The sequence below is a fragment of the Harpegnathos saltator genome, unplaced genomic scaffold (genome assembly GCF_003227715.2).
Source record: "Harpegnathos saltator strain DR-91 unplaced genomic scaffold, Hsal_v8.6 scaffold343, whole genome shotgun sequence".
In the NCBI taxonomy this organism is placed as follows: domain Eukaryota; kingdom Metazoa; phylum Arthropoda; class Insecta; order Hymenoptera; family Formicidae; genus Harpegnathos; species Harpegnathos saltator.
In genome coordinates, this window is record NW_020230143.1 from 747542 (window position 1) to 762919 (window position 15378).

The following is a 15378-nucleotide window of genomic DNA, read 5'->3' on the forward strand; positions in this document are numbered from 1 at the left end:
ACGTGGGATTCCCATTGAGCGGCGCGACGAAGAGTATCGGCGCTGAATGAAGAAGGCCGGCAATGCCGGCGGGTCCGATTAGTCGCGTCAGGGAGGACATTAGCTGCGCGATGAACGCGACTGGTAGCCACCAATTACAGTCATTAGGAACCGTGCAGAAGCTAGGGATCGGCGAATTAATAGTGACGTTGATTAATCACGCCGGCAGCGCCGCGATAACGGCGCACTATAGCGCGCGCGTCTCTCGCGAGTAACAATTATCTTCCGTCACTTCGGTCAGATCCATCTCCATCGCGAAATAACGAAGCGACGGGCGGACGACCGTCGGGATACCGTCACGCGCGCTATTAATCTCACGATAAACACGCGCGTAACTTTCATCCTCCGAAGGATACTCGCGACGCGATTTACCACGGAGATCGGATCCTTGTGCGTGTGTCAGACCTGTCGTGAACGAGTTGAAGCACGGAGTTGAAGCCTCCCAGCTCTTGTGTGATAACCGAACGGAAAATCGGTGACGAGGGATGACGTTTCTCTGTTATCGCGATCGAAAACGTCTAGGAGTTTCACGCGAGCGAAAAACGTCCGAAGGACGACCAAGAATGGAAAAAGAAATGCCAGGAATGGAGAAGAAAATGCCGACAACGTAGAGGCTGCCGTTCGGACGCCATATTAGATGCGCATTGATACGATTGTATTGTCTTGTTTTGTCTCTTATCGAACGTGGGTCCGCCCTACCCGAAAATCTAACAGGTCCTTCCCTAGCCTTGCAAACGAATCTAGAAGCTTGAAGAAAAGCTTGACGAAAAGTAGTCTGCGGGAACATATTTAAATGTACGTTATTATATGTTCCCCGCTAAGCAAGATGCAAAACGACACATATTTACGTCAAATCTATATGTGCAAGAGAAGGATAATAACATGATCCTGTTTGTCCTTACCTGACACCCCGTTTGGACGGTAAATTCTACGTTATCGACGTTATTTTTGGCAGTTCTTATTCACTTTGGCACTCGTTCAGAAATTCAGTTGAGATAGTCGAGAGCAATTATGAGCGAGTAGAAAAATCCCCCAAAGAAATCTCTTTCCTCCCGCGAACGAGTTTTCGTCCGATTTCCAGGCTGCGGAAATTTCAGCTGCACCAACGGAGCCGTTCTCTCCGGAGGAGTTACCGCGCCTGCGAATTATCGCTATTATAAATAGCGAAATTATTTATTTATCATTCACCGCGGCGAAAGGGGAAGTGGCGTTCTCCCAAAGTGACTATCGATGATCGATACGCTCAACCCCAAGTACGACAGGTGTTTCAGTTTCTTCTTCTTCCCCCCCCCGTTCCATCCGCGCACCTGGCACTTTTCGCTTTTCGCGATTGTTTTTCATGCACTTCAGGGCGCACGGGGGAACGAAAGGACGACAGCAAGAAGGGTAGGAAAAGCCCACACGCTCAGGCGCACGATGATGGTGGGGGACAGCGTAACGCACTGCTCTCTCTCTCTCTCTCTCTCTCTCTCTCTCTCTCTCTCTCTCTCTCTCTCTCTCTCTCTCTCTCTCTCTCTCTCTCTCTCTCTCTCTCTCTCTTATTCCCTCTCTCTCTTCCTCTCTGCGAACGAACAAAGCGCGGCATTGTACACACGCATGTGTGCACGCCACACATACACACAACACAGTTGTGAGTATCGTGACGTGCGCGGCCGTGCCTCTCTTCCCTCTCTATTCACGTCACTTGGTCACACGCAGCCTTCGTTACGACACCGAGGAGCGTTACAACGAAACGAAACGATACGAAAGCCGGAGAACGACGCAACCCGCGGAAGGCGTCGGTGTCGCAACGTCGACGCTGTCGGCGGACCTTCATTTCCTCGTCTTCCTCGCCGGTCCTCATCCTCGTCTTCGACGTCGCGCGAGCAGCCAGCCAGCGCCGCGATTCGCCGCCGTCCGGCGAGGCGAGATTTTTGGCAGGCGTTTTGGAGCGCAGTTTGAGCACGGCGAGCGAGCGAGTTGCGACGCTGGCGAGAGGGAAAACAGAGAAAGAGCGAGAAAGAGAAAGATAGGAAGAAAGAAAGAGAGAGAGAGGGAGAGAGAGAGAGAGAGAGAGAGAGAGAGGGAAAGAGAAAAGGAGAGAGTGCTCGCGCCTAGAAAGGTTTTCCGGCAGTTCTTCGGGGCTGGAAGCTTAGTCGAGAGCTCCGTCGTCCGAACGATTTGACAGTTTGACGGTGCGTGAACGAGAGGAGCCATCGTTCAAAGAGAGAGAGAGAGAGAGAGAGAGAGAGAGAGAGAGAGAGAGAGAGAGAAAGAAAAAGAGAAAGAGAGACAGCTATAATATACAAGGACACATACAAATATATATATACGCACAAGGTTGTGGTGTTGTGGTTAGAGATCAGTGAGATCGAAGCTGAAGCATCGAGCAAAAGAAGACAAGGGCCAATTCGAGCGCGGAAGAGCGGGAAATCGAGGCGCGCGCGTGGTTGTGACTGTCACATCACACACGAGCGCGCGCTAAACATACACCGGCGAGAGATGGCATCCAACCGCAGCATGCTAGGTAAGTCGCTGATTGATGTGCGTCGGAAGGGGTCGAAAGCGGGGGTTGACCACGTCGCCTTGACCCGCCGCCACGTCGCGTTTAAATAACAAAGCAACGCGATCGTGTCTCATGTTCGTTCACGCGCGAATGGTAAGCTGATTCGGAGAGTTCGGCTCGCGCTCGCTCTCTCGCGTTCTCTCTCTCTCTCTCTCTCTCTCTCTCTCTCTCTCTCTCTCTCTGTCTCAGCTCCGGTTTGTTGATTTTGAGTTTGCTCAAATTCGTTTAGTTCCGTCACTTTTGTTCTCGGTTTATTTGTACTCGGTTTATTAGATATCTCTGAAAACTGTGTCGACGCTTCATGAAAATGCCATACCAGCTCGTTCAATTGAAATGCACTCATATTATTCAAAACGCACGAATGCGAGAAACTGATTAACGTACGAAATTTTCGTGTCGTCGTGGGTAATAATGTCAAAAAGATATGCCAACAAATTCTACTAAATCATTTGTCCTAAATCATTTTATACAGATATAAGTCTGTATTTCGATATAAATATATCCCAGCTACGCGACATGGTATATTGTTTAATAAAAAAAAAAATTGCCCCCTGTGACGCACGTCGGGTAAACCGAGTATTACTCTTGGCGGCAATAAATGTTGCCACTTGCTTAGTCGACTTTTCCATGAACTAATTAACGTATTAGGTGTAAGCGAGTCACATTAGCCTCGGGCCACGTCTACCTTGCGCACTTCGAGTCTCGTTCGCGAAGGATTCTTTCCACATGGCGACTTGCGAATCATATTTTCCCTTTGTTACCTCGCGACGCGCGCATTTGCATATTCGGTCGCTTGAGAAAACGCGGGGTTCTCTGAAAAACGCTCTCGTGGCCGTCTCTTCAAAAAAAAAAAAAAAAAGTCGGCGAGCATCGTCGTGACGGCGTTCACGGCTGGACGATTCTCTCTTGTCCACCATCGTCGAAAATCCATTATTTACTCGGCGATAACTTTTCCAAGGAAGCAGACTGCAACGTCAGCGAGGCTTAAGCGCGCGTATAATAACACGCGTGCTGCGCGACGGCAACGAACGCGGCTTCCGCTCGGGCGTTAATGCATTCGTCGTTACGACAATGATTCGTCAAGAAACAACATAATTCGACCGGCGCGGCGACGAGCTTCAAATTAAAGCGCCGCCGCTCGTCACGAGGAGTCGCCGGCGTTTTATTCGCGAGACGCTCGAGAATCTCTCGTCCCGCCTCGCCCGATAAGCCCGATGTTAACTCCGAAATTAAACGTCGTCTTTTAACGACACACACCAAAGCGCGGCGATGCAAAAATAATTGTTTGTCGGGGAGCACCGCGTGACTCTTATAACTGCCGCCGTCGCTGCTACTTCTGCTACTACCTTCACAAATACATTGACTAATTGATGATTTAAGACACATGAATATACGAGACGCAATACGTCAGACAGGAAGACGTCCCGACGCGCGTCACAGGGGGCAATTTTTTTTTTTATTAAACAATACACCATGTCGCGTAGCTGGGATATATTTATATCGAAATACAGAAAGTATATCTACAGACAAATGATCTAGTAGAATTTGTTGGCATATCTTTTTGACTTTATTACCCACGACGACACGAAAATTTCGTACGTAAATTAGTTTCTCGTGGTCGTGCGTTTTGAATAACATGAGTGCATTTCAATTGAACGAGCTGGTATGGCATTTTCATGAAGCGTCGACACAGTTTCCAGAAATATCTAATATCTTAATGTTTTAGAAAAAATGTGTTCGTAATATATCTCAACGATAAATCGAACTAATATCTGCCGGAATTTTCTGCGCGCATAACGCGAAAACCAGACGGCTCGTGTCAAAAAACGCGAAAACTGGATCAGGCAGGGTTGCGCGCGCGCACGCAAGTCGCCAAGATCTCTGAATGAAGTCGCGGCGGAATGAACGCGCGAGCGCGGTCCGCGGTTGAAGAAGGAAAGGAAAAAATCGAGTCGCGCGAGCGTGCGCGCGCCTGGTTGCCCTGGACTTTCGATGCAGCTGATGTTAACGCGACGTGTTTTCGCGTCAGCATCGAAAGAAAGCCGCTGCCATGTAATGTAACGCTAATAGCCGCTCATAGTCCACGCGACGCACCAGCCTCTAATCTTCGACCAATGGCAGGCGAATACGCAGAACGCGCGGAACGACGCGCGCTCGGCGCTCGCACGCGTCGTGAATTCCACTCGCGATTGTCAGACTCGCGCGCTTCTTGACCCGAATCGATGCCGGCGATGATCGTTACGAGGGCAAGTCATCAAACCGCGGCTGCGAAAAGCGGCTGCGCTATTTCGAATCCTCGCGCAAAACGGCGGAACACAACTGACGCAAATAGCTCCGCTGAGGCGAAATATGCAACCGGGTTCTGGGTGAAGGTTGTGATAACTAATCTGCCGCTCGTGCTTTTGCCAAAACAGGCGGGCCAGAGTTTCGGCCAGAGTCCGCGTCCCGAAAGATCCCAAAGGGCTCACGCGGCATTTCTAAGATGTCTTTGAATTATCATCGGTCGCCGATCGTCAGACACACTCGGTCATTGCGCTTAGCGCGTAATTGTCTTTCAAATTAATTGGCATGGAAATACGACGAGCGCCCGGTGAGAATGTTCTGCGAGTATCATTCGACAGAATTCCAACAAACGCGAGGTGATTCTCGATTCCGCCGCAAGACACGCAGGGCGATCGAACCCTCGCCGTGCCGTATCTCCTGCGCAGCGTCTCGCTCGCGACTTGAAAATTCGTCGGCCGGCTTGAATATCGAGAGCCTTCTAATTTAACGACGGACGTTTCCGCGTGATTTATTTACACGCCGCTATGTAAATTAACACACGTTCGCTACCAACACGCGTTCATCCGGGAAACCGCCTGCCACGGACTACCTTGTGTCCTTTTATGTAACAATGTGCAAAACCGACCTCATTTGTTTACAAGGACATGCAAGGAAAATTTTCGTTCGTCTCGAGCGAGAGATCGCGAATCGCGTCTTTGATTAAAATCAATCAAGCGTACAACGCGGACGATACGAGCTAATTATAGGTCCGGTTTGCATTTGTTCGCATTCAAAATGTATATTCACGCTGATTATTCCGTCCCTCTGTCAGTTGTTATCTTTTGTAATACTGCAGTCAACAGTTTCTCGTCAAAAGTTCACAATTGTTACCATCATCACTGTGTCACACATGCGTGACGTCAGTGAGTCAGTCTCGTGAGAGATCGGCGCGTGTCACATATGTGTGGCGCTGGTAACGAACCTATTAAAGATCGAGAAGCAGCGCCAAATAATTACGAGCCATAATGTGGCTATGCAGTCGGTATTGTTGTTGTCGTTATTATTATTCGTATCGCGACCCTCCTGGAGCGGCGCGCGCGCGCGCGATCCGCCCTCGGGATCGCCCGGCGAGGGTTGAGCCCAGCCGATTCGAAAATCGCGCCCGGCCGCGCGTTTTTCCGGCCATTAAAACCGGCGTCATTCTATCGGGGTCATCGGCGATACGATTCTACGCCGTCGAGGCGGCACGACAATTGAATAAAGGCGGCCGTAAAAATCCTGTGATTAGCGGCGCCGAGCGCGCGCGCGCGCGCGCGCTCGCAAGTCGCTGACATGCGAAGCGATGAAAATTGTTGCTCCCGAAAAATACGTTCGCTCTCCTAAACGCCGAGTTATTCCCGCGGATGAAAGGTTACGTGTTAACACAATGATAAGTTTTTATCTTTTTATCGGAGCGCGCGGTGTTAACGCAGACGGCCGTGGCGGGTAAACGGCCCCCGCGGGGTCACGGCGCTGATCGCCGTCGATCGAACGTCGTCGTCGTCGTCGGCGTTTCAAACGGCGCGGCGCGGCGGAAACGGCTCCATCGGCAATCTTAATAATCATCCGGGACTTTTAACAATCACGCTCGCATGTAATAATAAACGCCGCCGGACTTCGGCCGGACGACAGCCGAGTCTGAGAAAATGAAAAATTCATGCGCGCGCGTTATCGCGTAGCGCGTGTTCGTGTGATTTGCGGCGGCGCTCTGGGACCGTTCCGAAGTCGACGAATAGCTAAAATAGCAGAAACACTGCGCGTGTCGTACGTGCACACGTACCTCTTGCGCGCTTCTTATGCCGCTTGCGTGCCCCCTGTGTCAATTGCCGCGCGATCGGGGAGCGCGTAATGGTCGTAATAGCGGTTAAGTGGTTAGCGCGACGTGTGGCGGGCCGGGCTCGATTCGCGAGTTGCCGTTCGTTATCGGTCAGATTGGTCTTTTTAAACAGCCACTCCTCTCAGTCCAATTGTCCAAATTGTGCGCGCTCTCTCTCTCTCTCTCTCTCTCTCTCTCTCTCTCTCTCGTCCCTTCTAACGCCGGTCCCATACGCGGATGGCGCGTATCTCGCAGAAACACCGGCGAAACAGCGCGCGCGCTGGCGACGTGCGTGATGCGTGACGACTCGCTGGCTCCCTGTCGAGGCCGAGACCAGCGAAAAGACACGGAATATTCGCGACGTATGCGATGCCGATAGAAGGGGTGTGTCGGACAAACACACGTGCGCACAGGCCGGTCGCAGAGAAAATAACGAGAAGGACGTGTAATAGTTCTTAATTGATTCCGCTGTCGTCGTCGTTGTCGTCGTCGTTATCGGAGGAAGAGAGGGCTCGCACACCGGTAGCAGTCTCTCGTCGTGTGGGGGAGAGCAAACGAGGCACGCGCGATGGTAATCTATCCGTCGACGGAAACGAAGTTACCGCTTAATAGGAAATATTCCAGTTACGCGTTTGTCAGAAACGCGTTACGCCGACCTAAGTCACGAAGTGCGTCTTGCGAACGCCAAGTTCTTTTCCTTTTTGCGCGATAGGCTGATTGCATGCTCCACCCCCTTCCTCTTCTCCTCCTCCATGTATATGATAAAGACGGCAAAAATTGCTGATAATACGGCGGTTCTAGCAAGCAATTAGCGTAGAAAAATAAGGGGAGCTCGATACATATAGTAATTCAGGCGAATGGCTATCGGAATTTTAATCGCACGTGCTGCATGTCGAATCTTAATTGTAGGAAGGCACCTGCAATTTCATGAAACCTTCCTCGCGGTCGCGGTTACGTGAAACTGTGTGCTCGTTACATCGTATACAATTTTACATGGAAAAACATGACCATCGCTCGCCGACGGAGCTATTTTTTCATGCTCCCTCAATCGTTCGTGTTTTCCCCCGTTCTCTCTCTCTCTCTCTCTCTGTCTCTCTCTCTGTCTGTCTTGTTGCACGCGTGCCGTTTGCGTGGGTAGTTCGCAAACAAGAAGCCTTAATCGTTCACAGATGATAGGTGATCACGAGCTCTTTTGTCATCGAAGACCGGCGCGCATTGTGCGAGAGAAAAAGAGAGAAAGAGAAGGACGGAGAATCTTATGCAACGACGCACGACTTATTTGTCGCTCAGATTGCGTCTCGCTGTTGTAATAATTAAATGCGTCAAAGACGCGTTAGTTAGAACAAATTGCGTCAAGGAAGCGCTGACTCGACGCTTCCCTCGCTCCGCTAACAATATCCCAGCGGGTTCCCGGTTTAACTCGTCTCTCTCCCTCTCGTTATCTCTGCGGATCGAGAACCGAGACCCATTACGGAAGCGAAGTTCGCGCAAAGTTAATCGAGAAGATTACATATACCGGGTTATCGTACCATTCGTCCGCTTGAGACGTGGCTCGCGCCGCTGAATTCTCGCTTTCGTCATTCGCGAGAATTCAGCGTTGACATTCTTACACGGAATATTCAGTCGGCGTGTTGGCCAAAATCGCGAATATTAGCGCGTGTGTAATTTTAATCAATCCCCTCGGGAGGACCAAAGTCAAGTTTAGCGAAAGTGAGATTTCTCTAGCCAAATATTTCTTGGCCCATTCTCACGGTCTTTTTCGGACTCTTAGCCCACCCCTCCCCCCCCCCCGTTTTCATCTTTTTCTTTTGATTAAGAAAAAAAAACTCCGATCTATTCCTAATTTTCAGTCACCTTGACATTATCCCCCTGGGAGAATATGATTAAAACTGCACGGTAATATCCGCGGTTTTAATTCTCATTAGCCTACTTATTAGCCTACGCTAATTATATGTTAATCGTTGCATATCTATTGCGGAAAAATACTGGACCAGTTGCCTTCAATCTTTGAGTCAAATTTGATTTCCTCGCATTCGACAGGAACAAATTATTCGTCAAGCAATCATCATCATTAATAATCTAATCTGACCAAAACGCGTTGGCTTCCTCTATTGTCACGTTAATTCAGCCGATCTTCCTTTCGTGTGCTTTTTCGAAAAATTGCCCCAGTTTTCGAATATCTAGATTTTCATTCTTCGAGACAATGCACGTTCACCCGAAGAATTGCTGAAAATCGAACCGATCCGACGGATCCAACATTAGGATCCCCGTCATTAGAATGCAATCTTGATTTTGTTCTCCTTTTCATACGGTGGATTATAAAAGCATTTATCTATCTGTCTATTTATCTATCCCTCCTCCTCCACTAAGTCAATAAAACGCAGCGACTCGTTTACACGTGTATATACGTGTACGTACCGAGTATTCCGGCGATAATCTCAGGCACAATCTCGAGCACGATAAGCAAAACAAAACACGAATGTCGCAGGTATCGCGCGACTCAAGGCGACCTCATGCTAAACGAAACTATTAATATCAGGAACGAGGAGCCGCCAGCCGGCCGTTCGTATCGCGATTTCGCGGGCTCGCAGTCGCATCGTGCGAGAGCTTCACGCTCGCTCGTTCGATCCACTGACGCAGCGTTTCGCGAAAAGCCTGGAGTTTTCTCGATTCTGAAGTTCACGCGCGCGAGCATATGGTCCGCCGTTTGCGAAACGTCGTCGTTGCGTCCGCGAGAAATGCGCGCGAACTGCGCGACCGACGGTGGAAAATTGGCAGATCCGCCGCGGCGCTCGCCATTCTTGAAATAATCCCGGCGGTCTGCCAAGTGACGGCGAAACTGCCGACGGTTAGCCCTGGTCGAGGCACTCCCGAGATTCGCGCGACGACGACGATCGACGGCTCTCATTAAAGCCGGACGGACGAATCGCGAATTGACCATCGCGAATTGATAATCGCGACGCTTCCGAATGCCCACGTGACGTGTCTTCGCCAAGAAACGTGACAAACGCGAGCGTCGCGTCCCTTAGAGTGAAGGTAAAGGTGTTCTTTTCTGATGGGTGCAGGCAATATATTTCGCCGAGAATCAGCGGAGCGCTACTTCGCTGTTCCCTCTTGTATCTCGCTGATTTTCACAGTTTATCACTAAATCCGCATGACACAAATCTCTTGCTGCGTTTGCGGCGATGATGGAGCGAGCGGTAAGCACGCAAGTTTTGTCCAGATATTATCTTCGAAATTTGGGGCAATTTCCAGGAAAGGTATTTCATAAAATACCGAATATATATCCCGAAATATAATTTCCCCAAACTATTCCGAGAATGAGCTGTTGCCCCCGAAGACTCGTAAACTGCTTCAATAATGCGAGCAAGCACTGTTTGCTGCTGTCAACTGAACTTTTTGCAGCGCGATTCCACCGGCTGCAGTGTGCATACTTGCAACTAAACCACCAGTCAAAAGTATGGCAATGAAGAATACACCATTCGCACTTTAGAAAAGAGAGAGAGAGAGAGAGAGAGAGAGCGCCCACTCCGCGCACACGACAGCGCGAAAATCCCGAATTCGAGTGTCGCGGTGACGAAGGTGCGATGCTGGAGGTAGCGTGAGGAAATCCTTCCGCGTCGGACTCATCTCGGCGACCTCGGGATGAGAGACCTCGCGGCCTCATTCCGTACCGTGATAACGTGACGCGCGACTCGCCGAGATCGATAATGGACCGAAAATACACACGCGCGATCGCGCGGATCGCGTGCGGCCGCGTTACGTAAAAATTGTTTACGGCACTCCGATCGTGTGATGCGTCGTGTCGACGATGGCGTCACACGAGCGGTAGCGCGCTAGTATCCTGTTTTCGAAACTGCCACCGCCCCCCCCCTTCCCCCCTCCTCGCCGATGTTGATGATTGTGCGGCAGACCGCCGCGGAAATTCAGGCGAAACGTATCGCCGGCGTCTCCAACAGCATCAATCAAACGTCATTAGTCGCGCGGCATGGGAGATCGAAGATCTCTCGGGCGAGCGAGAGGAGCACGGACGCCGCGATTTGCACGACCGTCTGCGACTTTGCCAGCTCGCCGACTTTTTTCTCCTTCGCGATGACGCGAAACGCAGACGCGTAATCTGCTCTAACTCGCCCCTGTCGCCCGAAAATATCAATTTCTTTTATTTAACAACGAAGAGAAAAGAGACAAGACAAGAAATGCGCAAGTATTGTCTGCGCGATTCTGCATGAATCTAAAGTAACGCGCGTCGGCTGCGTCTCCACGATTGTTTTTTCTCTTGCTTTCTTCTTCTTTCTTGCTCTTTCATTTATTTCATTTATTCTTTAATAATTGTAACGCTCCTAGGGATAAACTTCACAGAGCGATAAACAAGTCAACAAGCAGCAATGTCTATTTTTTCCTTTCTCTCTCTCTCTCTCTCTCTCTCTCTCTCTCTGTTTCTCCTTCACCGCGGAATTCGATCGCCGGACACGAATGACACGAATAAAATGCTTTTCCGCAGATCGCCTAAACTGCAGGCAGGTGCTGAGTATCATGGTGATCCTGGGCTTCATGCTGAACTACATGCTGCGCGTGAATCTCACGATAGCGATCGTCTCGATGGTGACGGCGAGCAACAGCAGCCTGTCGTCGCATGCCAACGAGTCGGCGTTGGTGGACGAGTGCGGCGCCCGGGCGACGGTGACGAGCGACGTCAGCCCGATCGGCGACACCAGAGGCCCGCCGCAGATCGACGTCGACGCTGCCGCTAATAGAGTCAACGAGGCGAACAGCACTGCGCTCCTATCAGCGTTTCCACAGCGATATCGGGTTCGTTGAGATTTACGTAAAGCCGAACTTCCTGCAGGATTCACGACCTCGATGATAGCCGCACGCGTATTGATCTTCATCTAAACGCACATCCTCATGTCCACTTCCCCGTGTCCAATCCGTGTTCGCAAGGATCAAGACGAAGTTCATGATGCTAGATCCCACAGACGAAGAGAGTAGAGCGCACGCAGACCAATTATTCATGATTCATGACCGTCTGCGTAGACAGGTTCAGTACCGCGTTAAGAAAAAAAAAAAGAAGAAAAAAAAAAGAAAGATCTCGTTTAGAGATTTTCGAAAGAGAAAAAGCATATTCGTCAGCATGTGCGCGACGTGTCCTCTCTTCTTCAGCCGTTGTCGTCCTCGATGGCATTTCTAGATCATTCATGACATGTTTCCTTTTGTACAAGACTCCCTCGAGTCGAATTGTTCACGACTTCACGACGGGTTTGGTCTCGCTTCAGGAAGAACGACCTCAGATCAAGTACCCGTGGAACGAGTACGAGGTGAACTTGATTCTCGGCAGCTTCTTCTGGGGTTACATCTGCACGGAGCTGCCGGGCGGCCGGCTCGCGGAAATTATCGGCACCAAACGAGTCTTCGGCTACAGCATGCTGATATCGAGCTTCATCACCCTGCTGACGCCGTTGGCTGCTACGCTCGGCTACGAGGTGGTCGCGGCGCTGAGAGTCGTACTCGGATTTATGCTGGTATGTTATTATCGTTCAAGAAAAGACACTCGCGCTCGATAATCGTCCCGATCGTACTCGTCGGTCGAGTCTCACGCGAGCGACATCGCCATACAGCCCGACGATCTCTCAAAATCGATTCATTCCGCAAATCAGGGTGCCACCTGGCCTGCGATCCAGCCGATGACTGCTCGATGGATTCCACCGATGGAGCGTAGCAAGTTCGTCTCTAACATGATGGGTAAATGATCCAATTCACGATCTAATTCGCCCCGCGATCTCGCGAATCCTGCCCGATCCCGCTGCTGCCCGTCCTGCCCATCCCGCCGAGGATCCCGCGTGAAGTCGCTGTAAGGTCGTTTTCTCTCGTCCGCCTGAGCCGCAAGAAGAGCACGTACAGACATCCGCGATCGTGGCGAGAAACGCTCACGCTGACGCATCAAACGCGACCCGTAAATCGTACCGCTGTTACAGCCTCGTCGCTCGGCGCCGCGATAACCATGCCGATATGCGGCTACCTCATCGCCTCGCTCGGTTGGGAGTCGGTCTTCTACGTGACCGGCGCGATTGGCATTATATGGAGCGTGGCATGGTTCTTGCTGGTGTTCGACTCGCCGTCGCAGCATCCGCGCATCAGCCACGAGGAGCGGTGCTATATCGAGGACTCCATCGGGACCACCGCCACCACTAAGGTATTCGAAGAGCAATGGTAGAGAACGCTCGTTCTACATCTGGATGTAGCCATCTGAGTACAAGCGCGAGAAGCGAGCCGCAATGAGAAACGCGTGGAAAATGTATGAGAATTTTACGACCGGTGGATTCTGATCGCTGGATCTCGCGCGGCTCGTCCTTCGTCGCTTCTTGTTTGATCTCACCTTCCCTCTCTCTCTCTCTCTCTCTCTCTCTCTCTCTCTCTCTCTCTCTTCGCTTCGAGGAACCCGTCAATGCTCATGATACTCATTCGGTCTTGCCGATTGCAGCATCTGCCAGTACCATGGCGCTCCGTCCTCACCTCGGGACCCGTCTGGGCAATCGTCGTGACGCACGCGTGTAGCGTCTTTGGTTACTTCACCGTGGTCAATCAGCTGCCTACTTACATGAAGTACATCTTACACTTCAACATCAAGGAGGTACATGTCTCGTCGCGACATAAAATAATGTTAAAAAGTACGAGTAAGAGATAACTAACGATGATGACGGTTGAAACGCGTCCGTCACTGATTCTTCCCTAACAAACGTAGAATGGCCTGCTGTCCTCGCTGCCGTATCTCGGCAAATACATCTTCGCAGTGTCCATGTCCGCCTTGGCCGACTACTTGCGGCGCACCAACAAGCTGTCCGTCACGGCAATACGGAAACTGTTCACTACGTTCGGTGAGTCAAACCAGGCGACCTTCACGATGCCACTTGCTCGGTCTTCCTTGACATAGCTGACACGAGAACTCTTGTCGGTTTCAGCTGTGCTGATACCTAGTATCCTCATGGTGTTCCAAGCGTATTACGGTTGCGATCGCACAGCTTCGGTCGCCATCTTCACCGTCGCCCTGACGATCAACGGCGGCGTGACGGCCGGCTACTTGGGCAACGGTCTCGACATCGCGCCCAACTTCTCGGGAACCATATTCGGCATCGCCAACACCTTCAGTTCATTGGGCGGCTTCATCAGCAGCTTCATGATCGGCACCATCACGTACCAGAACCAGACCTACACACAGTGGACCATCGTGTTCTGGACCTTGGCGGCCATGTATTGCATCGGCGCAATCGTCTTCGTGACTTTCGGCACCGGCGAGCTCCAGAAGTGGAATAACCCGGTGAAGAACGTGACGAAGAACGGCATCGCCATCGAGGACAGCAGCAACTTCGTCGAGTCGCTGCCGCTCAAAAACAAGAAGACGATTTCGTAGCGGCGCATGCGTCCAAGTCGATGGAGAGAGGTTGCGAGAGGTGGATGCGCGCGACGATGACGACGATGACGAGGACTTCGACCGTTGTCCCGATTCGCGCAACTCGCGACCGACGCGATGTATATTCCAGACGGGACAGTATTCGTTTTTATTCTCCGCGACATTCACAAGGCGGTCGGTAAACGCTTAAAGACCCTTCAACTTGGTGGTAGCCAACGTGAGATAGTAGCCGAGTCGGCTGTTTCTCACTGCCTAGGTAGGTTCGCGCTTAGAGAATCAGAAGGACGCGTCTTTCACTTCCTTACGAGGTGGATGGTAATTTATTGTCGCGATTATTCGCCGTTTTGTACACTTAGTCGCACGAGAATCCGAAAGAAGAAATTATACCGATGAGCCACAGCCTTTGATCTTTTTTTTTTATAATTTTTATTATTACGTTAGGTTCGCTTATCTTTAGTTCCGCCAAGTCCAGGGTTGGATGATGTGGGATGATTCAAAGTACGTATTTACTCACTTTTTATCAAACCGATATGTTGTAACAAGTGCGATTACCAAAGAGAACGAGAGTGACGGCGGTTTAGCTTAGACTAAGCGTTTACACGACATCATCTGTTGATACGAATTTATAAATAAATGTGCGATTTTTAACAAAAGTGCTTAATCAGAGAAACCACAGCTCACGCTTGGGAGAGCTGTATCATCTGGAACCGTCTGTACTCGTATATTCAATCACTGATGATCAGTGGAACTTTTATCACCGCCTGCCGCGCACCAGTTTTTAAATTTTTTGACAAATTGTCTTCAGTCTGTCCTGTTGGAATTTTCATTTCTCGATGATGTAATTCGTCGTTAGATCGGGGCGACTTACGTGATAAATAGATCAGAAGCTTTGGAAACAGTAGAAGCAACAAGTCACTTAGCAGAGACCCGAACCCTGTACAAGACTTTTGGTCTACGCAGTCCGTCGATGAATGAATTTTAGCAAATTGAATATTTTTTCCAAGATAGTCGCTGCTGAAAGCGCCACGTCATAACACGATTTAAAGGCAGATTGGACAAATTAGACAAAAATCCCTGCCGTCAAAAAGAATTAAGCATTTCGCTGTGTGGTAGATATCACACAACACATCTGCCAAGCCCGAAGAGCCGGGCTTTACTGATCCTCGGTATCAGACCCGACGATGCAATTCCACAACCACCGCTTCTTCGCAGATCCGCTAGGTGGCGTTCAGCTTCATCGTTAAATATTTATAAGAAACCATGCACTTTATT

The 15378-nt window shown here is 50.4% G+C and overlaps 1 protein-coding gene across 3 annotated transcripts; it reads left to right on the top strand.

Moving 5' to 3' along the window:
• Window positions 1–2520: 2520 nt before the first annotated feature.
• Window positions 2521–14985, top strand: LOC105181350 (sialin). Of its 3 annotated transcripts, none has more exons than XM_011138338.3 (8): window positions 2521–2545; window positions 11203–11510; window positions 11975–12220; window positions 12356–12440; window positions 12674–12891; window positions 13180–13329; window positions 13441–13573; window positions 13658–14985. In XM_011138338.3, exons 1-8 carry the CDS (start codon window positions 2521–2523, stop codon window positions 14104–14106), a joined length of 1614 nt encoding a protein of 537 aa, XP_011136640.1. In that variant the 3' UTR covers window positions 14107–14985. The 3 variants fall into 3 exon arrangements, with proteins under 3 accessions (XP_011136640.1, XP_011136559.1, XP_011136402.1); XM_011138257.3 differs by lacking the exon at window positions 2521–2545 and adding an exon at window positions 9553–9737 and having other exon boundaries at window positions 13658–14106; XM_011138100.3 differs by lacking the exon at window positions 2521–2545 and adding an exon at window positions 9779–10159 and having other exon boundaries at window positions 13658–14106.
• The last annotated feature ends 393 nt before the right edge of the window (window positions 14986–15378 follow it).

Excerpts from the sequence above, each read along its gene's own strand:
- LOC105181350 (XM_011138338.3), top strand. The coding sequence starts at position 2,521 with ATGGCATCCAACCGCAGCATGCTAG. Across the intron at positions 2,546-11,202 it reads ATCCAACCGCAGCATGCTAG|ATCGCCTAAACTGCAGGCAG; the intron begins GTAAGTCGCTGA and ends GCTTTTCCGCAG. Across the intron at positions 12,892-13,179 it reads GGACCACCGCCACCACTAAG|CATCTGCCAGTACCATGGCG; the intron begins GTATTCGAAGAG and ends TGCCGATTGCAG.